The following is a 12001-nucleotide window of genomic DNA, read 5'->3' as shown; positions in this document are numbered from 1 at the left end:
TGAAACTTACTTCGCTTCTTTGCTTTAGATAGCACTACCGAACGCAATTGTTGGAATTCAAATACTGTGCCACAACAATGCGTATCTCAAAACTTTCGTAGTGATTCTTGTATAATGTAGTGTCGGTGCAAGGGTGACTCCCAAAGAAACTGGAGTATTTCTTTGATTATTTTATCAAACGTTGAATGAAGGAAATGAACAACAATCAAGTACAAGATTTCAACAGTCGACAATAAATGCACATCGTCTAAGGTTGAGGACCACTTAGAATTCGAAAGAAAGAGATCTATACATATGTGATTGATTTATTTTGTCCCGGCACAGAATAAACTCTCGGAAGAAAAATTTAAATGAAAAGAAGTCTTTAACATATCATAGATTTATCTTGTGGGCTAATGGTGACGGATGATAAATCAACAGCTTCCTGTCCAAGTTACGAGCGTGTGGAAACCAAACAAAATAACTTTGATCCAGTTTAGTTTTAAAACGACTGTGCATAGGACAGTGAGGCGGCATGTAAAGAAATATAGCATGTACTATCCAAAAATGCAAAGATCATATGTGATGAACGAATATACAAGGGATTCTCCACATGATACAGGGATTCCCAAATATTGCGTGAATACGTGTTGGGCAAAAAAGCCTGCACTAATGGGTTTCCTTCTCGTAATATGTAATTCCGTGGAATATGACACTTCTGTGTCCGGAAGCAACAAAAATGGGCGAAACATGACATGTTGTACACGTTGCATAATGATTTAAAGAAATGCGATTGGACAGTATACTTGATCTATGCGTTAGGTGAATTTTCTTCGAGGGATACATTTTGAGCGGTTTTCCCCTCCCTTGGAGTTGGTAAACCGCTCCTTACCTTTCAACTACGAAAAACTACATTGCTATTGTGAATATACCAAAATAGTGTGCTAGTGTACCACAGTTACATTTTGATTTTGTCACTCTGAAGAAATTTTGTAGAAGTTGGTCGTTGGAGTTATATCAAAAAATGGAGGAAATCTTCTTTTGACTTTCTAATGTACCTTGGAGCTGGATGGAATACCTACATGGAGGAAAGAGAATGTGCTAATTTCGAGTACACGTAGCAGCACGTGCGTAGCTCATAGTACTAAAGGGATTAATGCTTTATTCGCACACTTCGGAAGTGTAATCCCTTGTATGCCAGTTGCTAGTTCTTTGCAGAAGGTTGTCTTGGGGTTTTGTTGTTGAATGAAGTCCATTAGCATGGCTGTGTTGTAGACATCTACGTAACCTGTGAATGATATACATAGTCCGATGCTCTGGTGTTACTTGTGGAATTGCTGTATGACAGGATAGAAAGTGTTGCGTTTAACGGATAGAAAGCGTTGTGTCCAAGTATTCACGGTATGTAAAAGTATAAACGTTGATTTTTAAGTAAAATTGTTTGTGTTAATCTGTACGTACCTGCGCAATGGCAGATTACCCTATCCATGAGCTGGCACATATGAACCTCATTAAATGGGAGGCAAAGAGAAATAGCCTAGAGGCGAGGCGTTTATATCATTTCGTTGCCCTTAAAGGCGAGCAACTTTCCCTATACTTTTAAACACCTCCACACTCGCCTTCGAGAGATATGGTCAATTTAATTTTCCCTACGTGAAATCGGAGGAAATTGCATCATGTGGACAGTTGAACTTGAAGACAGTGTACTTGGAATGGTCAGAGACTCTCCTCAAACTAGCAGCAGCCACGTGTAGAGCGTAAAAATCCACACGCAACGCTAGTGAACGATTAGTAAGAGAGATTTAGTGTGAGCGTGCGATGCGGTATGGCGGATAATTTTGTAGTTGGAACTTATTTATTACCAGACCCCTGTGTGGGAGTACGTATCTTTTAGTTTTACGTCATGTTCTCCCGAAATTGTTACAACATGTACCCTTGATGTGATCTCAGCAAGATAGTGTACCTGCACATTCTGACAGGAATATGCAGATCTACCTAAATGAAACATTTCCAGATCGTCGGATTAGGAGACAAGGACCTGAGTTATGAACACCTCGTTCACCCTACCTCACGCACCTTGATCTTTTGTGGGATGAGGGGGTATGAAACTCATTTTGTATGCAACACCAGCCACGACAGCCGAAGACCTTGTTGCTCAAGTTAATATAGCGACGGCAGTCATAGAAATTTCAGGTGTGCTTGAACGCACGGGGAAAAGTTTACTTCGCCGATATCATCTTTGCAATGCGGTCAATGGTCGACAATATCAGAATGGTCGACAAGCTATTATTCTTCACAGCTGTCTCTTGTACACATACCACATTGCATAAGCATTATACAAGGTACCTCTGAGTATTTCATAGTTATCCTATTTTGTACGAAACAGGAATCGGTAGCTTGAAACTGTATTTACTTGTATCATTATGCTACACGCACAACGTATGTTTTGTCGAGTTTCATTGCTTCTGTGCTCGGAATTATTATCTTCCACGGAATTACGTGTTACGGAAATCTTTTAATGGAGCTTACTTTCGCCCAAATTGTACTCACATAATTTATGGAATCACTGTTGTCATTTAAACAATACTTTGTACTCCCGTTCATCATACATGATTTTTGCTCCGTACAGTCTTATGCACTGTCGTTATAAGCCTAATCTCGATTAAAGTTATTTTTTCTATTTTCACACACTCGTAACTTGGACAGGAAGCGATTGATTTATCATCCATTACCATTAGCCTAAAAGATAAAACTGTGATACGTTGAAGGCTTCTTTTCATTTAAATTCTTCTTCCGAGAGTTCATATGTGGCGAGGCAAAATAGTTCAATCACACAATGTAACTCTATTTCTTTGGAATGCTAAGTGTTCTTATAACTTGAACGATGTACTATCGCATTTAATTGTTAAAATCTAGTACCTGATTATTGTTGATATTTCGAATTCTACCTTTAATAAAATACTCAAAAGAATACTCCAATTACTTTGGAAGTCATCCTTGCACCGCCACTGCGCTACATCCGATTGTACCTAATTAAATCTAAGACTTAAATAGTGGACATTCCCTTTTGCCCGATTTCGATCCGACACTTTGTTTCCCAATATGTCTATTTTTGCATTTCTCCGAAAATCTTCGGGTGGTCATAACTCCGAGGCATTTTTACACCAAGATTGATCTATACTTTTCGTTTTATAATGGGGACAGGTATCACCTCCTGACGTTGCTACATTAATTAAGTTACAACACATATCTATATCTATCTATATGTACAGTATATCTAGATCTATATATACGTATTCACTTTTGAATGGGCACCCTTTTGGTAGACTTGTCCACCGCCCTTGTGAGTATCCCAGCAGGGGCCTCGGTACAGAAGTTCCCCTGCAGGGACACCATACATATTTTTTTGTGTGAAGATTAAGTACAGAGTCTTGGATGGAGTTGTCTATCATAGAGCAAAGGGAAATGAAAGAACTCTTGGTAGCGGTCAAAGATCATAGTTATTGTCCAAGATCAGTTTCGTTAACTTGGATGGATATAAATTGTTAAAAATTGAAAACTTTGGGGGATATATAGCTTTTAATGGTCACGGTTCAATTTTGAGATTAACGTACCTTTTAGCAGCGTAGATAGGACCTACTGATTGTCTTGTAATTTGAACCACATCAGCTTTCGCCTGAAAATAAACCCAGGTCTCTTAAGCGAAATGCATGTATGCTAAAAGTTTAGCTAGGAATGAATTCGGTTTAATCTTGAGTGGTGGGTTTCGAATGATGGTACCTAACTGATCAATAGTATGTTACTGAGTATATGTTTATACTGTACTATATATTTACTGTATATATTTATACTGTAAGATTGTAAAAGACAGATATCCTTAACCCCGTTAAATAAATCTAACAGTGTAACGTCTCCGTTCGAAAATTAAATAAGAAGATGACGTCACATTTACGCTTTGCATAAATGTGTTTGGTTCACTTAACAATTCTTACAAACATCTTATTCGTTCGAGTATTTTTTAAAGCGCTAAGCGTTTTGTTGCTCAGTAAGCTCTCTGTTGATGGAAACAGTGTTTCCAGATTTCTTTTTATTTAAACTGCTCCGAATTTTTCGAAACGGTTCCGCTGAGTACAAGAATTTTAAAGAAAACTTAACATTTTTCGAAATAAAAGAAGTTGAAGCTATAAAATTTCAAGCGAAATTTTAGGAAATAAATTTCCAACTCAAATGTTTCGAACTAAAAGTTTCAAAGCAAGTTTTCGGAAAACTAGAAAATTACTAAATCACAATTTCTTGAATCAAATTCTCACACCACAATTTTTGAACTAATTTCAAAACAAGAAGTTTCGAGCTAAAAGATTTAAATCAAATTTAGGAAATCTAAAATTATTATTCTTTTCTCGAACTAAATTAAAAATTTCGAAACTCAAAAATTTCAAATTGAAAATTAAAACCAAATTTTGGAAATTTAAGTCAAATTTTCAAACTAATAATTTAAGCCAAATCTTGGAAAACCAAAACAAAATTTTCAAACTCATATTTTCAAACCAAAGTTTCAAGCTTAGACGTTATTGGAAAAGGAGAGAAAAATCAGTGTTGGAGAAAAATTGATTTCAAGAAATAAAATTTATATTTTTCAACTAATTATGTTTTAACGGAAGGTATTTGCTCTTCTCATACAATTTTATTAAGACGATAAGTGCCAAATGTAGTTCAAAGCAACGCCTATTATTTTCAATTTTAGCCGGTACCAAAGCAACGCCTTAACGCTCCAGGACGGTCTGTATAAATTTTGTTTTATGTTCTTCGGTGGCACATGTACTTGCACATCTAGAATTTTCCATTTTTTATGTTAGAAACGTGTTGATATATTCCGTGAAAACGCCACCTGTTTTAGTGGTGGGACCATATTTTTCAATGGCATAGTCCCAAATTTCAAAGATTTCCACCGGTTGATATCCCAATTCCACTGGGTTTTGTAATTCGTACGATACCCATGTTCAAGTCAAGCACCGCTCTTGATCATTGTGCGTGCACGTTACTCTAGGGTCAGGATTACTTCAACACAAGCACCACACGGTGGAAAGAGTAATTTCTTGTTGCATTGATATGGATGGGGGTCATGATAAAGGAGCCGACATGGAAGAACCGTCATTTTGATCAGGCCAATTACTTTACTTATTGGTGGCATATTCTCATCTTCCTGCAAATAAATTATTGGGTATCCTACAAGGTATTTATTGATAAATAGATATAAACTGGCAATATCCAGATTGTTTTATTTTTCTTGTGTTTTTTCATCGACTTAACGCTACAGTTTCACACAATTAGTTCTGTCCCCAGAAGAGCTTTTTCTCGGATTTGAGGGGATGCAATTCATATACGGGTGATTCTTGAGATACGTTGCCATTGCTGGATTTTATTTCAAGAGTTTTTTTTTAAATTCACACTCCTTAATTTCATGAACAATGTATCCAAATTCACGCAGTCTTGTATTTTTTCTTTGGGTGCCGTCATAACGGAATACCGTGGTGTCTTGAGGATTGCTGTAGATGGGCTGATTACGTCCTGTAGTAATACATACTTTCCAACCATGATAGAAACAACTTGCATGCTCATAGACGTGCTCTTCTCACATTAGTAGTAGCTATTTACTCGGAATCCAACAACAAACAACTCTTTTTGTCGACATGATGTAAAATTTGTTCCCCTTCCGTTTTCTCAATGTAGGCCAGCTATTGCGTTGCAACGATGGATTGAGTACTTCTCCATCAATAACCATGTGATTGAGAATTACAATGATATTGGGCTTGAGGAAACTTCAACGGAATGCTAAATTTGAAGCGTTTGCAATCGTTATCGTCTTCAAGAAGGGATTAACTTTGGTTTCTGCTTCAAATGACATCATAAACGAAACACATGCTTGTCGCAGTACCTTGATATCTTGAACGGAATTGTTGATAATTTCCTTCGGGAAATGAAACGTGTCATTATGAGGGCGCTGTACCATTGCTTAATCTTGTTTCTCTCTTCGACGGACATATCATTTCCACCATAAAACTTCGTTTCAGGAAGTGGTCCAATATACGTGTGATTTTCCTTGGTGTTGAAGAAATGCGGGAAGAAGGTCTGCTTACAGGTAGATCGAATGCTTTCGACAATTTACTTAATGCCTTAGGTAGAAAATTCAGTCATTGAATGTTAGATTATTTAGCGTTAAACTTAGTATCTTGGTCCCATTTAATATACGGAAGGTCTCCATTGACATTGTTTTGCCATAGTCTTTAAAATAAAAGGTACATCGTATAGTTTCGAATTGTGAGCGATGCAGAGACTCATATTTATGTTTTGACGACGTTCCCGAAAATACTGAAGAAATTCATAAATTGGATCCTCTCCTTAAAAAAATATGTTGTCGCTGACTACAAGTACTGCAAGATTGCTGGACATTGTCATTTTCAAAGTATTCACAACATACTTGATGTGCAACCAATAAATTCGAGATGTGTACGAACATGTTATCTTCAATTTTCGTCCTGCATGGATTCGTATATCGTAAAAGATAAATAATGTTTTCTTTGCATGTATAAGTGTAGGAACACCAGGTTTCCAGCATTGTCCATCAAATATCATGAAGCATTCATGTGACGCTGGAGCAATCTTCTTACATGCATACAAAAAGACCTCATTACAGTCATACGTGCATTGTACAGTATGCAGAAAATAATATAGTCTCTAACATTTAGTTCATTGCTTTACCATTTTACAAACAGGTTGCACTTGATGATATACTGCATTCCAATGATTATTGAAACATTCTTCGCCATAAAATTGACGATTAGAGTAGTTGCACAACATCAGTGATTAAGTTTTGTGATATACAGGTCTCTGTAAATATTTCGAGCATATTATAGGACAATTTTGGACGTGTGTTACGCTTCACAGTAGAACTTGAAGGCAAAATAAGCAGTTAAGGACTGGATGATATCAAAATGACCAGCCATACAAATTAAATTTATGGAAGTGCGATATTCATCATTAGATCCCTCGTACATGATGTCATGACCTGAGAAACCAGTGAACACTGTAATTTTATACTCTTTAAGTTAAGACTGGAATTGTCGAATTTCATACACACTGGCCCCATGGTCAAAATTGACTCTTGTATATGAACACAAAGCATCCATTTCTTGGTCCACGACACATTTAGAGTGATGTTGATATTGCTTATGTCGTTTCATATCTACATTCTTGTATATCTTCAGTACAATAACAATTACAAGTTCGTACGCTAGGCATCTTGAATATTGATTTTTTACACGTAAAATTCGTCGCTTGCTTCGTAGGAGTTTCTCATTTCCCAACGCTCCTTGCCGAAGAGCGCCATACCCACGTGGAATATCTACAGGACGCAAATAAACAGTAAATGCTCGTGAAGGAGAAACGAATTGTTCCTCTGCTAACCTCTTTCAAAAGAGGCTCACATCGTCTCCAGTTTTAGGTTTCGTGCTTGGCGAAAGCTCACTCAAAATGGCTTATTAGTATTTCGTGCATTTATTGCTGATAAACCAACCACAGCCTCATCGTCGACATTGGCTAATAAATAACCCAGCATTGCTTGAAAACTGTCATGTACATATTCAATAATATAGATTCCTGTAGATGGTGTGTTAAATTGCACTTCTAGCACCATTCCCTCAATGTTAAATCGTCTGTAATGACGAATGACTTCATTGGAAACGGGGAATCCGATTCCGCCAAAGTAGAAAAGGAAAAAATAAAGAACAGGAACAATTGCGATAAAATATTGTAAGGGAAAAGGAATTTAGCAGCATTAACTTGATTTTTTCTACAAAGAGAGAATAAAGAAAAATCTTAAATCAATCACCTGATCTCGTGATAACCAGGAACAATGTAGTTTTTAAACTCTTTGGACGGTCCTCGCTCTGAATCTATAAACTACTGACCAAAGGATCATATGAACTTCTCTTTTTAATTTGACGTGGCAAATTACGTCTTACAGTTTGTTTATAGTGCCATGTTCTTTAGTTAGTATAAATAGCGCATCTAAAATTTTAACTCTTCACTTATTTATTATAAAAGAGAATGTCTTATAATTTTTTTACAAAATTCTTTTAAGTCTCTTCTCTAAATCTTTAAATGTTTCCAGCATACAAATACTGCGAAGGTCGTCGGAACAAGATGTGGCTTCGGTATAAAGAATATTTTGTCTTAGCCCACAGCGATCTCAGACGGATTGATTATACCCCGTTGCTCTTAGCAGCCCGGGAGAAGTGTCAAAGGATATGTTCGTCGCTCATAGCAACCTTGGGAGATGGTTTTAGAGGAATACGCTGCAGCCCATAGCAGCCCCAGGATTAGGCATTAAAGAAAGTCTCCATAGTCCATGGTGGTCTCGGGAGAAAATTTTGGTTCTGACAACCGGTGCTTTCTTTTATAGCCATCCTCTTAGACGGAACACATGTGAATGGGCTGTCGGCTTTCTTCGTAGTTCTCCGGTTCCTATTACTTTCTTCCTGGAGGCGTAGTCTCCCTTTGTCATCAGCCATTGTTTGTTTATGATTCTAAAAAGACGATATTGTAGTGAAAACACCTGGATTTAAGTACATGTTGGTATGTGGATTCTTATAATATCGTTCATATTCAGTAGGTATAATATGTACCGTATAACGGGGCTACTTTGACATTTAGGGTTACTTTGACATAGAGCGGGGCTACTTTGACAGATGAGCAATTCGTGCTTCCTGTGATAATTGTAGCATATACTTTCATAGATAAAGACTGACATGGTGTCCACGGTGCGAATTGCCGGAGGGGATGAGGGATTTCTCCCATTGTATTTCTACACCCTCTCAATATCCTTCCTGTCCCCCAATATATAATATAAGGACTTCTTGATCCGCCACTGTTTGTTCCGCCAAGAAATGAATAATCTAATTCGCACTCTGACGATATATATTAACGTGTCGTGGAAGGGTGGAAGAGAGTGGATTCAATGTGTCCTGTGGAAAAAATGGGTGAGTGGGTTTTGTAAGGGTGGGTCAAAAAATCCTCAGTATGCTTGTTGCGACTGTGATGTTGACGGCTAAGGTTTTTCTTTCCATTGTTACATGTAAAGATAACATACCGGTACATATGTAATTATGTTAAAAGTAAAGTAAAGTAAAAAAATAAAGTAGAGTAAAAAATAAAGTAAGAATGTAAGATAAAGCACGGTGTATGTTCAAAGTAAAAGATGTTAAAAGTAAAGCTTTAGAAAAACTTGTATAGTGGTGTATAATGATGCACCACAACAAAATAAAGATTTCGTGCTTATCAAGTACACAGCATACCGTACCTTACACATGACCAAAACAGTCTTTTGTACACTTTACATAAATTCCATGTCAAAATAACTCCATACGTTGAGTAACTTTGACCTTATGCAGCAAATACATAAGATGTCAAAGTAGCCCCATCCCCGGGGCTACTTTGACCGGTATTTCTTAATTTCTTCCCGCCAAAACTTACTTGTAGAGACTTAGATTTAGTAGTGGATGTGATAGCCTAGATACCTATTGTTATGATCAGAATAGTATCATTCATTGGTTGCAGAAAGTGTGCCGTGTACACATCTAAACTAGTCCGAAACCTGTCAAAGTAGCCCCGTTTTACGGTATACATTTACGTTTATCATTATATTAAGTGTCTTGACAAGAGCTTGTAGGTTATATAATAATTATTGTTTCTTTTGTTTGTGCAGGAATAATGCCTTGGAACGCAAAGCTTTATCGTTAGAAGCGATTGATGATCTTGTAAAAAAAATTGTTATTATTCTGCTTCAATTATGCAACAATAACGAAGAGTTGTTCCTTAGGTACAATCTGTAAGTTGCACTACTTTTTTATTTAAAAAAAAAAAAAAAACATTCAGTATTCTGTGAAGGCTTATTTTGAGCCATTACAGAAATATATGTGTTTATTTTAAGTTTTGATAACAGATGAATTTCAAAGAAAACAAATCTAATAGTGGATGTGTTAAGGTATAAAATGTGCACAATGTTTCGTTGGTTCCTGATCAATATGTGGCATTTTCTGTAGATCACATTTATTAACTGTAATGACTATATGTCTTTTAATACAACAGTTGACAAATGTGTTTACTGAATATTTTCCAAAGGTACTAATATCATTTTGTTGCTTGGTTCCATGATAATTATTGTTCACGAGAAACGGTTGCCCCCCCCCCCAAGAAAAAGATCAGTCGATGTAGAATCAGTTACCAACCTAATAATCCTCTTCTAAAAGGAATATTTTTTATATGATCGCAACTAGGCAAAACGAATGCCCGGAAGGATAATTTGCTGGTAATGAGCATAGAATAGGAACGAACATTCCTCGTCATACTTTTTTGCAAACTTCAAAAAGAAGCCACACAAATCATCACGTCCTTGAAAACTGTAAACCCATAGTATGTCGTTGGTGAGCAAACAATGGATTTCACATAGATGAATAGAAATGGTATCTGTTGAATTTACGTTTCTCACGTAAAGTTTCTGGATAACACCAGACAACAAATTGAAACTTTTTGTAACTGGAATGAAAGTATCTGTTCTTTACTAATTTGGGGTCGCAGAATTCAATGGTGCATACACAAATTTTCTATCAGGTCACATTTCAGAGTTACAGAATATGGACAGTTCCCATATTGCATATCATCATCATCATCATAGGTATTCTGCCTTTATTGGCAGGTCACTTGCCGCAGCTGAGAAGCTTCCATGCTCCACGGTCCTCCGCTAACTTCTTCGTCTTCACGTATGATCTTTCTGTTTTTATATCATCCATTAATTGTAGTCTCCTTCGCCCCCTCCCTCTCTTTCCCGACACCATACCCTCTAGGACGTCCCTCATGATACAATCTCTTCTTAGGCAATGTCCCAACCAGTTTGTCTTCCTCTTCCTAATAATATCTAAAAGTGTTCTTTTCTCACCCACCATTTCTAACACTCTCTCATTCGTTTTGCGCTCGACCCAACTAATTCTTTCCATTCTTCTCCACACCCACATTTCGAAGGCTTCCAGTCGATTTTCATCACCTTTACGTAATGTCCACTTTTCCGCCCCATGCAGTACAACACTCCACACGAAGCATTTTATGAGTCTTTTTCTCAACTCTTTCTTCAAGTTCCCACAAAACAGACTTTTCTTATTCTTAAAGGCTTCTTTCGCCATTCCTATCCTTGCTTTTATTTCACGTTCGCACTTCATGTTATTACTAAGTATACTACCCAGATATCGAAAACTATCCACTTGTTCTACTTTCTCCCTTCCTACTTTTATATTTGACACAGACCCCTTCGTTCCAATCACCATGGCTTTTGTCTTTCTAACATTTATTTTCATCCCATATTCTTCAAAGCCCCTTCTCATTTTTTCTAACATTCTTTCTAACATTTTCTAACATTCTAACATTGCATATAGGCTTACTATATACAGCGCATCATGTATTGGGATTGTAAGGTATTAAATCATTCTTTTCTGCACCGAAACTGCGAAGACACACTACAGAATTAGTTTTCCGAGGCACTTACTTCTTATTTCTGGAAAAAAAAAACCTGATGATCTTCTTTTGTGTGATTTAGTGTCGGATTCCCTGCACAAAAGCCAACAGTAGTCGCCCATCATTGAAGTATCTCATCTGCCTTGGTACCGGCGTTCCATTTAGGAAATTTCTCGGTGGAATCGCTCTACGTGTTCATCATTCACGTCACACACGTTTGGAGGGGAAAAGTCCAAGTCAGAATCAAGGAAATGTAGCTTCAATGGCATGCAACAGCCTAGAACTTGATGGATTGCTATCAAATCTTCGACCAACTGTACATAGTGAGGACTCGTGTATTTCCCTAGGAAACCGTCACATAACGCAGCAAATGCATTCCATGCAGCGACTTCAAAATGGGTCATTGTATTTTCAAAACTGGGTCATGAAGTAATTTCCTTATCTGAGGGCCGATAAAGAT

The 12001-nt window shown here is 37.1% G+C and overlaps 1 protein-coding gene across 1 annotated transcript in view; it reads left to right on the top strand.

The window, feature by feature from the left end:
- The window catches only part of LOC145681112 (uncharacterized), a 461261-nt gene that overhangs the window by 314711 nt on the left and 134549 nt on the right, over window positions 1-12001 (top strand). Inside the window, exon 9 of the mRNA XM_081752524.1 lies at window positions 9743-9865. Within this exon, the coding sequence (XP_081608650.1) occupies window positions 9743-9865 (123 nt within the window). The remainder of the gene's footprint in view (window positions 1-9742; window positions 9866-12001) is intronic.

The sequence above is a fragment of the Thermobia domestica genome, chromosome 3 (genome assembly GCF_964235325.1).
Source record: "Thermobia domestica chromosome 3, izTheDome1.hap1.1, whole genome shotgun sequence".
Lineage (NCBI taxonomy): Eukaryota > Metazoa > Arthropoda > Insecta > Zygentoma > Lepismatidae > Thermobia > Thermobia domestica.
This window is presented reverse-complemented; position numbering and strand designations above follow the sequence as displayed.